The following is a 17,324-nucleotide window of genomic DNA, read 5'->3' as shown; positions in this document are numbered from 1 at the left end:
CCTCACTCTCTTCCTCTAATTGATCTCAAATGTTAACCTACAGACCACCATCCTATGCTGCTTAACTACACTTTCCCCAGCCACCACTTTGCAGTTTTCAATCTCCTTCAGATTGACTCTTCTGCATATGATATAATCTACCTGTGTGCATCTTCCTCCACTCTTGTACGTAACCTTATGTTCCTCCCTTTTCATAAAATACATATTCACTACAGCCATGTCCATCCTTTTGGCAAAATCCACTATCCTCTGACCTTCTTCATTCCTCTCCTTAACACCATACCTACCCATAACCTCCTTGTCTCCTCTGTTCCCTTCACCAACATCTCCACTGAAATCCACTCCAATCACCACTTTCTGTCCCTTGGGTAAACTGTTCATTACTTCATCCAACTCACTCCAAAAATCTTCTTTCTCATCCATTGCATGCGTCCATCTTCATAATCATTACTATGTCTGATATTCTTTTCACCTCCAAAACACTCTTGACATACTGTTCCTTCAGAATGACCCCTACTCCATTTCTCCTCCCATCCACACCATGATGGAACAATTTGAATCCACCTCTGATGCACCTGGCCTTGCTCCCCTTCCATTTAGTCTCTTGCACGCACAATATATAAACCTTCCTTCTCTCCATCATATCTGCTAACTCTCTTCCCTTACCAGTCATACTTCCAACATTCAAAGTTCCAACCCTCAGTTCCACTCTCTTTACCTTCCTCCTCTCCTCCTGCCTCTGGACACGTCTCCCCCCTCTTCTTCTCCTTGTTCTTCTTCGGCCAATAGTAGCCCAATTTCCGCTAGCACCCTGTTGGCTAACAGTACTGATGGCAGTCATTGTGAACCCGTGAGTCGACCGATCCAGTATGGAAATTTGTATTGTTGTCCGCTTATTGATTTGAGAAAATTTTACTCCAGATGCCCTTCCTGGCATAATCCTCCCCATTTTTCTGGGCTTGGGACCTGCACGAAGAAACACACTGGTTTGTGCACACTGTGGCTGGGTTACAGCAAATCTTTTGTACTGCAACATAATTTTACCTATTATACTAATAAAGTAATCCTGAGCCTGAATATTATCTTCTTTAGTTTTTAAGATCTAAGATTTTACTTTAGGCTTTTGACTTTGATTTTTGATTACTGGATTGGCTAGTTATATTACCAATAGCCCTCTTGTGTATCAGAACCTAGAGTGCTTCTAGACAATTCTTTGCCATTTTTTGAGTAAGTTATTGATGATCGCTGTTGACCTCAACAGAATAAAGAAATTATTAATGCTTAAACATCATTTACCCCTTACCTTCACTGGTCCATAAATCAGAATAAGTCCCATTTGAACAGAGACCCTCAAACAGTGTCTTAGGTTAAGGGTCTTCTTACCATATAGACTAGAGATCTTGAAAACCAGAGAGACTTAAAAGTTGTTGATTCACAACTCTAGATAAATGAAAAACAAGACCACAAGAATATCAGGGGTCCCAAGAATCATTATTATTGGCTATCTAGATTAAAATAACAGCTCTGGACTTGGAGTTGCTTGCACACCATGTGCTTGAACAGAGGATGCAAATGTGAACCTCTTTTAAAGGTTTTTCTGCACCCATATAGTAAATGCTGCAGACCAGTAATTACAGGATATTGCAGAATCATTAATTAAAGGTCATTTATTTAAAAAATAAATTGTTTTTTTCTTCTTTTCAGGTGAACCTGGTTCTGGATAATGGTCGCTCCCTTGGTCTGATGATCCGGGGTGGGGCAGAGTATTCTCTAGGAATCTACATTACAGGAGTAGACAGAGGGTCTGCTGCTGACTGTGGAGGGCTCAAGGTAGGTGGGCACAGAATACTTCCCTTGGTTTGTTTTTTGCTGCCTTCTTTTGTTTTGCTACATTGCTCCATACTGGAGTTAAGTCATGTTGTTTCTTTTCCTGTATGGTGACTGAAGTGCTGTTTTAATTACCAAACACATCATTCCATTCTTAAATTGGAATCTCTCCTAAATGCTAGGGGAATATGTGTAATTTCAAGACTGTCCTTTATCCTGTTTGATAAATGAGAGGAAGCAATTTAATCTGTTAGGGACATTTGGTTAGCTAATCACTGAGTACATTATAAGGAACATTCCAAGTAGTTTTCTGGGTTGTTTAGTGGAATCTTTATTAGTTTTCTTTTTTTTTCCAATGTTAGCATTGGTTTTTTTTTTTCCTCTTCTCTGAATTTTTAAATGTCTGATGAATCTGAATTTGCCATAACCCAATGGGCCTGTGGCTATTTAGACCAAGTGACAGTTGATGTCTTTATTTTCTTAGACTGTGCCCAGGGCTTTTATATAGCATGACTGCAGATCTGGATAAAGAATTTTTTCACTCACGGATGTATTAGAACAACACATTTAACACCATCACAAATCACTCCCATCCACACACCTCCTGCTACCACAAAACATCAGTTCTCTGCAGTAGGTGCATCTTGAAGGTACTGGCTTTAAATCAGTTGACTTGGATTATAAAAAAATAGATGTGTGCTAAATGAGAAAACTGTATGGGACTATAATGAAAAAACAGGACCTTGAGGGGATGCTGAGTGGCCCAAACATGGCTGACATTTGATCATATTAAACTGGACCAGATGAAGATATTCCATCCATTTATTTACTAAACATGCTTATTTGAACAGAGTGTCGCTAAGAGCCAATAGCTGCGGGAAGTTGAAGTCCTATTGATTGAGACTCCCAAGAAAGATTAAACTACAGAACTCCACTTAAACAACAACATTAAGCTACAAGAAATTACACAGACAGTATACTTGGTTTCAGAAGGGGCTACCAGGGTGGTCCAGATCTAATTATGCAGATCCAGATCATCTGGATGACTTTGATTTATGCGGGGATGATTCCAGTTTGGCACAAAAACGATTCTTCATATCGTCAGTTCACACACTTCTTGATTGTTCGGGATTTTTTGAGTGCTTTTCTATGTAATAAACTTAATAAGTTATAGCATAATAACAATTGCATAATTAGATCTGGACCACAATATATTTAACTCACTGAAGTAATATAAATGGGATAAGAGCTAAGAAAGAAATTTAATTTTGAGTCAGAATTCTCCATCAATGTATTTATTGAACATAGCCTGATATAATGTTCTCAAACTAGCTTTATCTAATTAAGAGTCATGAGAGGCTAGAGCCTATCTGGGCAGAATGGCGCACATGGCAGGAACCAGCAACAAATCATCAGTCCATCATAGGGCCCACTCAATCACAAACTCATGGGACTAATTTGGAATCACTAGATAAATTAACAGAGAGATTTTTAGAATACAGGGTTATTTGGAGAAAGACACATACAAAAATGGGTTGGCTATATAAACTCTATACAAACAATGCCTGGGTGTGAGATTCTGCCCCGGGATGCTGGATTCATGAGGCAGTAAGACTAAGCACTATGTCTTAACTGAATGCACTTAATGCAATACTGTGGTAATGCAGACCTGTGGCATTAGATGTAAGGCAGGAACCAACCCTCAATGGGGCGCAAGTCCTTCTGAGGGCACATTTATTGCCACAGCTACCCTGATTCATACCACGCCCAGTTACAGTTGCCAACTGAGGTAGCAAAATATTGCAAATTAGGAAAGCGACCACAAGGTGGAATGAACCAGGCTCGGCTTCTGTCATTAACAAGAGGAGCCATCCATGAAATTATCTGTGCAGTCAATCACAGTTTTATTTTATTGTGAGCAGCAGAGATTATAGTAAGAAGTTAGTTAAATTTGTTTTCTGTATTCAGGCAAGGATCAGTAAACAAGACCTCGGTAGAAGAATGTGAGATTGTAAAGACAGAAATACAATTTGAAATGACTGGATATTCCCAAAGTCAATACATGAAACATCATTGTTTTTGCTTATGAATTGCTTTCAAATTTTTTCTCATGATTATAATGTTTAGTGCAAATCAGTTATAATAGCCATGGTGTCACCCTGTTGCTATATGCTCCACAAACAAATGTAACAAACACAGTCAATAACTTTACTGAAGCATAGCACTCAATGAATAAAATGTAAACCAAAGATGAATACAAATTGATTTCTAATTGATTGATAAACTGGAACTAAAGATAATATGAAAAAGATGGTAATTATTGCTAGAACCTTGAGGAAGTTACTTACATGCCACAGAACAGTACATTTCATTGAACAAGGTTGTGACTTACGTGTTAGGTAAAGCGAAATCACCTTTCTGGTCTGGACGTGGCAAACATGCTTTATTTTGCACTAAATCCTTTCCATTCTTCCTTCCAGTCCATTTCTGATCACACTGGTCTAAGTGGTATGTTGACTAGATTAGTCCCTGAGAAGGACACGTTCCAACTGGCTTGAGGTGTGGGTAGAACTGCTATGGACTTGGATGTGATGCTACATTAGCTCTGACAAAACATTTCAGTTTGAAACTGTATTAAGGTTAGGTAAGGTTTGGGAGCATACATTGGTGCAGCGCTTTGCTGTACCCACTATATAACAAAACATCTCAGGATCCTGGTTGGCAACCCCCTAGGGAGACATGCTGTCCAGTCCCAACCCCTCCAGGAATTACCACTGATCTGCCTCAGCCAGGTGTTATATGGGTGACCCTTGGCCTGATCTAGCCTCTTGGGTCCTCAACAATGATCCTATGAATGGGATCATCTTCTGGGAATCGTGCCACATGGCCATAGTGTCATAACTGACACTGTCTCACAATGCAGATAATGTGCCACATTTGGGACTCCGTGAGTAACCACTCATTCAACACAAAGTCAAATCAGCAGTACCCAAGGATTCTCAGAAGAGATATAGTACCGAAGGAGTCCAGTCTTTGTCTTTTGGAAATCGTCCATGTCCTGCAACCATATGGCAAAACAGGAAGCACTAGCACTCTAAAGACTTAGACCTTCATTCTTTTGCAAATATATCGGGAGCACCACAAACCTCTTTCAATCGACCTCATGACTTATTATGGTTTCCCAATCTGTCTACTGACTTCATAGAAAGAGTCACCAGAGACATGAATATCGCTGCCGAGGTAAGTAGACCTCTCCACAAGGTTGACACTCTCTCAACAGACAGGCACTGCTGATGGCTGTGCCTAAGAGATCATTAAAGGCCTGGATCTTGGTTTTTATCCAGGACACTCGCAAGCCCAAACACTCAGACTCCTCACTCAGTCTCTTGAGGGCTCTAATCAGAGACTCCATTGACTCTGTGAAGATCACAGCATCATCAGCAAAGTCAAGATCAGTGAATCTCTCTTCACCAACAGATGCCCCAAATTTGCGTGACCCCACGACCCTGTCCAACACCCAGTCCATACAAGAATTGAACAGAGTGGGAGCAAGAACATACTCCTGACGAACCCCAGAATCAACTGGGAAAAACACAAAGGTTCTGCCTCCACTCTGCACAGCACTCACAGCACCAGTATATGCCGGCCTGTAGTAAGGAAATTTATTAAAGGTTTAGATGCCAGTAATCAGCCCACATGGTAGGATTAAAATGCTACCAGTGAATACAACCCGAAACACATTAAAGGCACAATGGTAGCTCTAGGCACACTTTATGTTATCCTGACGAGGACCAGACGCCAGATGAGGCTCTGTGCTAATCTGTCATCCAGTAAATCCTACAAATAAATTCTTACTATACTTTGCATACAGGAAAACATACTGTGACCAGATAACAGGCATTTACTGAAATTGTGCTAGATTTTTATTAAGCTACTGGTTTGTTTTTTAATGTATTTAATGATTAAAAGTAAGATTGCTTACATTTTTTACAGTCAATCAAATGACACAGTAAATATATGAAATGTGATCATCATCTAAAAAGCATGCAAAAAGGTTCTACTTTTTAGTAATTTTACTGATGAGAAGAATTTGGAACGTACGTTCACTAATATGTGTGGGAGAAAGCAAGAGTCATAGGAAGTGAAAAGCGAGTAGTACTTGTGAGGTGGGCAGGAAAGTGAACCATCCCTTCTGAGTGTTGTGATTCTCAGCATGCAAGAACTGTAATGGTGCGAGGCCTTCAAAACTGAGACACAAAGCAGACCAGAATACTAACCAGTCTGCCCAGATTAGGTTACTCCAAGACAGCCTGAGAAAGGCTTTGCTTCAAAAAATGCAAAAATAATTGCTGGGTCCCAAATATATTCAAAATTCCCCACAAGGGAGGGGGTTACCATGAACACCTGGTTGGTACAATAAAGGGCAAAAGAAAGACTCTCTAATAAAAAGCATTTCATTAAAAAAAAATATTCAAGAATATCAGAAAGGCAAAAGACAAACATCCCATTGCAATATTATAATAAGTGAAATCCAAAGACAAGGGAAATTTCAATGAAACCAGGGAAATTGGAAGAATGGCAATGCTCACAAAACATCTTCACTGCACCAAAGTATACTCAAATGAACTACAAGGAACTCACATTCCTGGCCAGACTTTATAGGCGGGGGGGGCAGTACTTTAGCGATGAGGTGTTCCCTCCTCTTCACTGGCAAAACACAAGCAACATAAGAGAAAAAGATTACTGACATAGAAACCTATTAATAGATAAATAAATGAATATGGAATGCATAATTACTTAAATACACATTGTCGCAGTAGGGGGCAGTAGTGCACCCTTGAACCCTCAGGTACAACTCCAGACACCAGGTAAAAGTCCAGAACCTTTTTATTTTGTTCTTCTGTGCACCAAGCACCCTCCACACTACTCATACAATAAACCCCAAAACACTATTAATAAAGTCTCCTCCTCGCCCAGACACTTAGCCACCCTTCCTCCCAGCTCAGCTCACTGTCTGGGAGTTCCCAGAGTCCTTTTATTCCCCCTGACCCGGAAGTCTTTCTGCCCAACAGTTCCACAAGTCCTTATCCCTTCCGGGGCAGGGTAAACAGTACTTTTCTTCACCCCGGAAGCCTGTCGCTCTTCCTGTGACGAACTTCCGGGTCATGGTGCCCAAATGAGTCCATTGGTCTCCCGACAGCGACTCCCAGTGGCCCCCAAGGTATCCAGCAGGGCTGTGTATAAAAACTACATAGTCCATGAGGCCCTGCTGGAATTCGGGGCCCGTATATGCTCTCAGGAGAGCTCCTCCTAGCGGCCAGGGGGTGAGGGCCGGAGTAAAATGCCGGCAATCCACCACATTTCCCCCCCCTTAGCGACGACAACTGGGGCGGAGCGTCGATCCCCGTGAGGGACGTCCTCCTCCAGGAGGACGCGTCATCCGGACCTTGGCTGTGTTTAAACCTCCCGGCGAACCTTGGGGGAACGGTGTATCTTCTATCCCACCGCTCCCCTGTCCTCCGGGAACAATCTCGCCACACGTGTCCTATTTGCCGACAGTTGTAGCACCGCCATGTCCTCCTGGTTGTCTCTCTTCCCGAGACCTGAAACATCTCGGGAATTCTGTCAGCTCCACCCTTTCCCCCGCTAAGGAGGGTTTTACAGTTGCCTCGCAGCTCTCGATTCTTTTCCCCATCTTGTCAGGAGACCCGCGCTTTACTTTGGGGATCTCCTGTTTACTCTGGGCTTGATACAGCTGGGGACTCTCTACCATAAAGAGAGAGCCCCTTTGCTGTCTGTACGCCCATTGATTTATGTTTTTTTGGAGGCGGTGTCATCAGCGCCGCATCGCTCCAGGTAACAGCACTGTTCAGCTGTACCGGCACGATCGGTGCTTCCCACGCCCCGTCTGTCATCACGCCACAATCCCTTGTTGGGTTTGCAGTGACTTGACACCCGGTACTTATTAGACGCGGGGCCAGTTCGCACTGCGTCCCTTTATACTCTACAATACGGGAGGGACTTACCTGCGCTCCCGCATCGATCATCTCTGGAGCTTCTCGGCGCAGCCGCTGCACGAATCCCCTCAAAGCCTCCAACGGTGCTGCTACCGTCGATCCCAACTCATCCATCTGTTTCTTAACATCTGCCAATGTCTGTAAGAAAACATATACGGGCTCGAGCAATTTCTCGAGATCCCGCAGTCCCACAATGTCATTTATTTCGGCCAAAGGCAAGTTACTCTCATTATTCCTCTTACCTTTCGGCCGGGAGCCAATCAGCACGTCCGCTTCTGGCACGTGCTCGGCTAGGTCTTGTAAAGGCTCTTGGGAATTGGAGTTTCTTTTAGAGGGCCGGGGTGCCGCTACTGGCTGACTGCGATCTGCCTTTTCTATTTTATCGGCGGATCGTTCAGTCACATCCCGTCCCTCTTTACTTTCCTGAATAGCTGGCGCTGCTTCGCCTGCCTCCCCCTTCCCCTTCAGGGAGCTCGATTCCATCGCGGAAATGCTGACCTCACCTCTGGACTGTTGTCGACCTTCTCCTTCCCATAATCCGTTTGTGGAAATCACGTGCCCCTTTTCGGCAAATGAAAGGTGACCCTCCTGGTCATATGATCGACTGTAGTCCTTTAGTTGCTCCCAGCCAGCTCCGGGATAGATCACATGACTTTTTTCGTCAAATAGGAATCCTTGTTGTCGACTCCTAGATGGGCTAGTCGCTTCGTCATCGCGGCCATCTTGCCTAGGTGGGAAGTATTTCTCCGACTCATCGTCAGAAACGAAAAGACCGGCCTCTGAAAAATAGGAATAATAAATCCCCGGCGCAGCGGGCGTTTCTTCGGCACCTACCTCTGAACCTTGACTACGGTTTTCCAGTTCATATAGGTAGTCTCTTGTGTCCGATGTCCGCAGCCATCCGCTGCCGTAACGCACGTGCCCTTTCGGCTTCAATCATTGCCCGGTCTTCCTCGCTTCCCGTCAGGTATGTCCACGTACTCGCGGCATCATCTAGGGGCTGTTCCTTTGGGCGATCCACATTCTTTCTCCCAGATTTCTTCCCCATGGTGTATCGATGTATAGACAGGCTGTCTATTGCAGCGCTCTTTGTAGAGGGTAGCGTTTCTACCGTCGGACGTTCGAGCGGGACCTTCTTAGGGTCGTCTGCGTACACAAAATTTGTTTTATATTCAGGTCCTCTGCCAACAGACGGCCAGAGAAATCCTGCCGGCTACGCCAGTGTCGCAGTAGGGGGCAGTAGTGCACCCTTGAACCCTCAGGTACAACTCCAGACACCAGGTAAAAGTCCAGAACCTTTTTATTTTGTTCTTCTGTGCACCAAGCACCCTCCACACTACTCATACAATAAACCCCAAAACACTATTAATAAAGTCTCCTCCTCGCCCAGACACTTAGCCACCCTTCCTCCCAGCTCAGCTCACTGTCTGGGAGTTCCCAGAGTCCTTTTATTCCCCCTGACCCGGAAGTCTTTCTGCCCAACAGTTCCACAAGTCCTTATCCCTTCCGGGTCAGGGTAAACAGTACTTTTCTTCACCCCGGAAGCCTGTCGCTCTTCCTGTGACGAACTTCCGGGTCATGGTGCCCAAATGAGTCCATTGGTCTCCCGACAGCGACTCCCAGTGGCCCCCAAGGTATCCAGCAGGGCTGTGTATAAAAACTACATAGTCCATGAGGCCCTGCTGGAATTCGGGGCCCGTATATGCTCTCAGGAGAGCTCCTCCTAGCGGCCAGGGGGTGAGGGCCGGAGTAAAATGCCGGCAATCCACCACAACATAAATAACAATACGAACAGAGATGATTGTAATTAATGAATAAAAACTGAACAAAGTGAAATTTAAATGTAATCCAGTTGAGGTACCCTGTCTTAAATGTAACACTGAGAAAGTGGGCAGCACCCAGTAAAGACGGATCTGAAGGGTCATCAGAGTTTTTGTGTTCATCCTTTTTTCTCCTTTATATTGTCAATATTTATATTGTCCTTATTATTCGTTTTGTTTAATTAAAGAACTACAAAACTTTAGTGACTCCTTTGGTATTATTCACAGTGTAGAGAAACACATGGAAGATTTCTCCATTAATAATGTTCCCCAGGTTTCATCAAAACATCTTCTGCCCCACTCGAGTAGACAGAATCTTAGACTACGCATATACAAACATTGCTGAAGCCTACAAGGCCCACCTTGGACAATCCGATTACTTCTTCCTGCTCCTCCTCCCTAAATACACACCACTTATCAGATGCATGACACCTTCACTTAAGACGTGAAAGTCTGGCCTGAAGAGGCAGACTCTGCTTTACAGCAGAAGTTTCAGCACACAGACTGGAACTTGTTTGCCTTCCAATGCCACTCAGGACTCAGAAGTGGACATTAAAAGGCAAACAGATTAAGACCTTCCCTAAATAAAAAACTTGGGTGAATAGAGAGGTTAGGCTCCTGCTGAAAGCTTGTGATTCCACTTTCAGATCTGGTAACACTAAGAGCAACATCACACCCAAGGCCAACCTGGAAAAGGGGATCAGGAGAGCCAAACAGAAATATAAGCAACAAAATGAGGATAATTTCAAAAACACTGACCGCAGATGTATGTGACAAGACATCCAGACCATCACAGAATATTGTATGATAAATACAATGTCTCCCTACCTGACAAGCTAAACCACTTTTATACTCATTTTGATCAGGACAATAAAACACTTGTAACCAAAACTGCCCCTCCCCTCAAACTTATCACCTCCACTGTACAATCTGCACTGAGCAAAGCTGAATGCATGCAAGGCTGCTGGTCCTCATGGCATACCTGGGCATGTGCTTAAGATCTGCTCTGGACAACTGTCTGCGGTGTTCAGTAACATCTTTAATCTGTCTTTTCCCAGGCTGTTGTCCCTGCATGCCTTAAGTCCACAACAACTATCCTCTCCACAGAGACTGAGTGACTATTGCCCTGTTCCACTCACCCCTATCATCACCAAGTGCTTGGAGTTACTGGTTGTAAACCATCTAAAATCCAGTCTACCTCCCACACAAAATCCCTACCAGTTTGCCTATAATCCCAATAGGTCAACAAAGGATGCCATATCCTCGGCTCTTCACTCAACCCTGACACACCTGAATAACTCCTACATCAGGATTTTATTTGTTGATTTTAGCTCCACATTTAACACCATTATCCCCTCCAATCTGGTAACTAAACTCAGCAACTTCAGAATCAGCACCTCTGTTTGTGGACACTGAACTTTCTAACTTTCTAGACCCTAGTCTGTCAGGCTAAACAACTACACCTCCTCTACCCTGATCCCAAATATCAGCATTCCACAGGGCTGTGTACTCTGCCCCCTCCCCTCCTCCCTCTTCACCAATGACTGCATCGCTTTATATGGCTCCAACTTGATCATAAAATTCGTAGACAACACTATGGTTATAGGATTGATCAGTGATAATGACAAGTCAGCCTACAGAGAGGAGGTCCAGCACCTGACAACATGGTGTGCTGACAATAACCTCACTCTCAACATCAACAAGACTAAAGAGCTCATTATGAACTACCAGAAACCTAAACATCTAAATAAACAGAGCTAAGGCGGAGTGTGTTTCCAGCTTCAGATTCCTGGGCATCCAAATCTCCAAGAACCTTTCTGGGACAATAAACACTTTCAGTCTGGTTAAAATATGCAACAACAACTTTACTTTCTGAGAAAGCTGAAGAAAGTGTGCCTGTCTCCTCAGATTCTGTTGAACATATACTGCTGCACTGTTCAGAGTATATTGACAAACTGCATTACAGTGTGGTATGGCATCTGCTCCCTAGCTGACTGGAAGGCCCTGTAATGGGTGATTAAAACTGCTAAGTACATCACCGGCATTCCGCTGCCAACTATTGCTGACCTGTAGCATATAGTGTCTGTGGCGGGCTCGCAGTATCATCAAGGATACCTCACACCCCAGCCATAGACTGTTTACCTTCCTTCCATCAGGGGGGCCCTACAGGAGCCTTTGGTCCTACACCAGCAGGCTCAGTAACAGTTTCTTTCATAACACCATCACCATTCTGAACTCTCAACCCTTACCACTCAACAGCTGACCCTTCTAAAAATCAATAACTTCTGATTGTACTCTATGTTGGGAGCATGCGCTGTTAGCGCCTTCCACACCCACCACACGATGAACCACCTGGACTGGGACTTGTTTGTAGCGGGTGACACCTCAGCACCATACTGGAACAGTGTGAGGTTTTTTTATGGTGGCTAGAGTGCCAATCCTGCCACCAACCCCTCACGTTTTCCCTGTAAGTTGGAGGACCTGCTTACAGGGCTGGATGCAGGTTAACATCATACCCAGTACGAAGCAATTATCTATTCTGTATATAAAAATATTTCATATATCTATGTTTATTCATACCATGTATCTGTACTACTGATCAGTATTCATATGTATATATTCTTCCTTGTGCATATTACTAACTGTAAATTCAGATATATAGACATATATTCTCATTTGCATGCTGCCTTATTGCACCTTACTGTTTATTGCACTTTAATGTACTATTTGCACCTACTGTCTATTGCACCTTACTCTACTATTTGAATTTTCTGGTGAGATGCTAAACTGCATTTCATTGTATGAAGGATGTTCAAAACGTTTCCACACTTTTATATTTTTGTTGGAAAAGGTGAAGGCAGAGGGAGTGGTAATTGGGCATTAAAAAGTTGGTACGACGCTGAGAAAATTGCATTGCAATATGTGGAAAAGTGATGTGATTTGTTTTTGAAATTTTTAACAAATAGAGTTAAAAAAAAAGTATGGAAACTTTTTGAATGTCCCTTTTACCTGTACAATGACAATAAAGTTGAATCTAATCTAATCTAATCTTACATGCCCAGGTGCTGTAAGCGAACATTGGCAAACATTGCGCAGCCATTCCTCCTTATACATACTGTATGTTGCATAGTTTGTATGTGAGGGAGTTTTTTTGTTATTTGTGCATCATTGCACCATTCATGCAAATGAAGCCACATGTGGAAATGGATATAACATAATCCAGAGGAAGGTCCCAGGGTGATTTAGAACCCTAAATATTCAATCTTTTCTAGACTCCTGAAAATAAAGCACTGTTCCACTCATGAGCACATATGAAAATAAATGGTCTTTGTCAACAGCCAGACCTTCTGTACCAGCTTATAAAAAGGCTTTCAGTGTTTATTGTATGCACATTATTTCCATCTAAGTCATAGGCATCCTGATAGTGTCCTGCACTTCAGCACAGCTGCATCATAAATCCCTAATCACGTCACTATAATGCCTGTAGGTCTTGAATTGAACAAAAACAAAATAGTGACTTGTATCTATACATACTGTGCTTATAAAATGGTAAATTGCCTTCAATTCCTTGCTGATTGAAATCTGAGAATAGTCTGCCCATGATAGTAACAAACTATTGATCCTGAAATGCAGAGACATGACAGCATTCTGTAAGGCTGTATGACTCACATATAGTGAAAACAGAAGAGGGGCTCAGAGGTAAATGCACAGGAACAGAATGCTTTCCTATAGAGCTTCAAATTCAGGCCTCTTTAACATGGAAATGCGTGTGTGATAATTAGAGCAAGCATTTCCTTTGCAGTAGCTGCTTTTTTTAAACAGCCAAAGTGCACAGCTTTGGAAAAATGGTCAGTAATTGCTAGGATTGTAGTAAGTAGCATTCAATATGGAAGCTCTATAAAAAAAATGAAAAGTTCAGACTGGGTCATTTTGCATTTACATTTACATTTTTGGCATAGCATATGCTTTTATTCAAAGTGATTTATGAAAGCGTTCAATTTAATCGAGTAAACATCAGTCTGGGGTCTGTTTGGAAACAAATGAAGAGCTCAGAACAAAATATAAGTGAGTTTCAATTCCTAAGTAATACAAATCTAACAGGTCAATTAGACAGAAATTCCCCAAACAAGGTTGTTTTCAAACACTTCTTAAACATCCTGAGGGAGTCAATATTTCGAATTTCAAATGGAGGTGGACAGGTTGATCCACTGGCTATAAGCTGCACATGATAAGAGGCTAAATTGAGATTTGATGCTACAGGCAGAGAAGTAGCTTCAGTGACAGACTTTTGTCACTGTCCTGCTCCAGTGACAGACTGAGGAGATCATTCCTCCGCCACATTATGCGACTCTTCAATTCCACCCAGGGGAGTAAATGCTAACATTATTCAAAGTTATTGTCTGTTTTTACATGTATTTTTATTACTCTTTAATTTAATATATATTTTTTTGTATTAGTATACTGCTGCTGGATTATGTGAATTTCCCCTTGGGATTAATAAAGTATCTATCTATCTATCTATCTATCTATCTATCTATCTATCTATCTATCTATCTATCTATCTATCTATCTATCTATCTATCACACTAGACGGTGTCCATCTGCAGACCTGAGTGTTTGAACAGCAACTTAGGATCAAACAAGTCTCTCTCTCTCTCTCTCTGTATATATACTAGGGGGCTCCTCCCTGCTCGCCTCGCTCGCATACCCTTCCGGCCTACGCTATGCACCAGCCACTTTATGTCTCTGCCGCTCACATTGTGATGAGGGGGGCTGAATGCACCCCAAGGAGATGCAGTCGCTACTCCAAAATCCCCGCTTAAACGGTGACACAATGGGAAACAAACAGTTTCTTTTTTACCTCCTCTCTTCTTGATCAGCTGCCTGCTTGCTGCTGCTGCCTTACAGCATGAACTGCATCTTGTGTGGCACTTCGAACATTTAAAAACCTGTACAGCAGCTGTCCTGCTATTTATATTTTATTTCCGGCCCCAGGCGTGGTTAAATCTTTTGGCACAAAGTCTCGCCTCGCAGGACATGAGTTCTTGATATTTTTTAGTTCATAATTTAAAAACGGAATAAGAATTTGAAAATCTAACAACATCACATTAAACTTCAATAAATTCTGAGAAGAATTATACAAAAATATATATGTAGGTTTTAAAATGAGCCCAATTTAAAGCTTGACAAAAAAAATGTGACATAATATCGTTGCACAAAATCATTGCACTTTAAGGCTTAGGATTTTATATATAGAGTAGATATACTGTATATATGTGCTGACCCATTGACTGTTCTACAGGCAAGCCTCACAGATTTGAACTTAATGTGTGAAAGTACCGGGTGCAAATGTAATAATTTAAAAAGAGGAGGACATGTCACACCTAAGCTATTTAAATGCTAGACATGCCACTGCATTGTGAATCATCTGCAGTAGCTTGTTGACACAAGCTGGTATTCCCACCAGCAGAGACCTACACTGAAAGTAGTCCAGAAGTAATAAGACCCAATCCAGGATGAGGAGTTGTGCTGCATAGTCTGTCAGATATGGTCTAATATTGTGAATGTTGTATGGAGTGAATCTGCAAAATTAAGAGACCATTGCAAGACAGCTGGTTATCAATCACTACCTCAAGGCTGTGTGCAGACTTGACAGGTGATGGTGATAATGAGACAAGATAAACAAAGATGAGTAGCTGAATAGATGATGTGGACCTGGCCCGGACACAGACAGGCGGACATGTTGTTTTTTCAATCACCACACGTTTTATTTACACTATTTACAGTACATAAACGGGTCACACAGACCCCAGCAATGGTCACTAAGACCCAAACAGTGCACAACCCCCAAATACAAAGTCCTGGCCACAAATGCCACTCTTCGGGCCGCCTCCACACCTCCTCTGTGCTTCGTCCTGCCTCCTCCTGACTCCAGCACTGAATGAATGGAGACGGCCCCTTTTATACAGTTCCTGGATGAGCACCAGGTGTTCCCGGCATTCCTCCCTTGGCCACGCCCCAGCGTGGCGGAAGTGCCGGCTGTCCTCCCGCCATCCTAAATCTTCCAACAGGTCCCCAAGGCATTGGGGCGCCTCCTGGTGGTGACCAGGGGCCCCTACAGTGTAGGGCTTCCATGCCCTCAACCCATGGTCCCCAGAGCAACCTGGAAGGCGGCCCCCACGTGATCCAGGGTGGGCTTTGACCCTCTTCTGGTCCCTCACAGCGTCCCGGCCGGGTCGTTGCCCCGGCATACCTGACAGTGCCCCACAGCCAGCGAAGACCACTCGGGGGAAAGAGCAGCCCGTCCCGCGAGGGCAGCGCAGCCCCGAAGCGGGTCCAACTCCAGGATAGCCGGGGTCCGGCCCCGCTCTCCAAGCAGGGACAGGGGCGGAGACACGGCCTGAGCACCACCACTTGGTGCTCCCCTGCACCTCGCACAGGTTGCGCTCCCCCCTCTTACCGGCACCCCGGGGCCCCCTCGTTCGGCACCCCCTCCGAGGCCTCCGCGCCCCTTTGGTCGGAGTCACTCGCTCCCTTGCAGCCTTCTCCAGCCGTGGTGGCACCCGCACACCAGCAGAGAGATCCTTCAACAGACGGTCCGACATCTGAGGGCAGGTGCCCAACGAAGGAGGACCTACTGCTCGCCCGGGGTCCGTCCCTGCAATAGAGAACAACACAGGGGCAGAACTGTTGCCTAGGCACCCTTCCTGTGCCACGCACTGGCAGCGTTTCCCCTCCATTCGGCACCCCGGCACTTGCCTGTTCGGCACCCTCTCCGCGGCTTCCGTGTCCCTCTTGATGGTGGAACCACCAGCACCGCCTGCACTCTCTCCACCGGCCTCAGGGATTCCCTCTGCCCCCGCAGAGGGCAGCCAGCACCCGGACGCGTGCACCCAGCACCGCATCCCAACATATCGGAGGAATCGGCACCCAGCCTCTTATTCCTCCTTTTACTCTGGGACGCCATGACGGTTTGAGACTCCTTATGAAAAAGAAAGCGCCTCTTTCCAGTCTGCGTCCCTACAGTGCAGCGCGAGACTGCAGCCGACTCAGGGCGGAGGGCGCTAGGACCCGGGGCACTTAACAGCCCATGTCCATTCAGCGTCCTCACGGACTCCCCCCTCGCTGCGCATACAGCCCGTGGCGCTGCACCTCCTGTCAGAGGGCTGCTTACTCGAAGCTGATCTTTGGCATCACAGCCATGTTCAGCAGACCCTCCTGCATGCTGTACGGAGTCGGCTGTACTCACCGTCTCCGCCGTACCCCTCCGGCTGGAGATTCCAGCATCGTTCCGTCCCGTTGTCGACCGAAACGCCTTTAGTGCCGCAAGCGCCTTCCTCTCCAGTACCAGCACTTCAGCCCGGATGGCACGTAGCATCTGTAACAAAGACTGATTCGTGGGCTGAAGGCACGCCTCCAGCTCCGTCAGAGCAGCCGGTAAAGACAGGCATTCAGCCAGGGCGGAGTCTACCTGTTCGTCAGTCTCCGACGCTGACAACTTCCTGTGGGCCTCCTTCTTTGGCCCAATCGGGACCCCCCCTGGCCGTGATGGACATTCCTTGGGCCCGCCTCTCTACGGTCATTGGCGGGCACATAAGACACACCGTCCAATCGCGTGCCTGTCAGGGGGAGGGACTTCTGGTCCGCGGCCATCTTGCGT

At 44.8% G+C, this 17,324-nt stretch overlaps 1 protein-coding gene across 2 annotated transcripts in view; it reads left to right on the top strand.

Annotated features, from left to right (window-relative positions):
* whrna (whirlin a) overlaps window positions 1-17,324 on the top strand; it is a 227,853-nt gene that overhangs the window by 68,655 nt on the left and 141,874 nt on the right. For both annotated transcript variants that reach the window (XM_039763881.1, XM_039763882.1), the window contains exon 3: window positions 1,705-1,830. In XM_039763881.1, the coding sequence (XP_039619815.1) occupies window positions 1,705-1,830 (126 nt within the window). The remainder of the gene's footprint in view (window positions 1-1,704; window positions 1,831-17,324) is intronic.

This window comes from Polypterus senegalus, chromosome 9 (genome assembly GCF_016835505.1).
Source record: "Polypterus senegalus isolate Bchr_013 chromosome 9, ASM1683550v1, whole genome shotgun sequence".
NCBI classification, from domain to species: domain Eukaryota; kingdom Metazoa; phylum Chordata; class Cladistia; order Polypteriformes; family Polypteridae; genus Polypterus; species Polypterus senegalus.
This window is presented reverse-complemented; position numbering and strand designations above follow the sequence as displayed.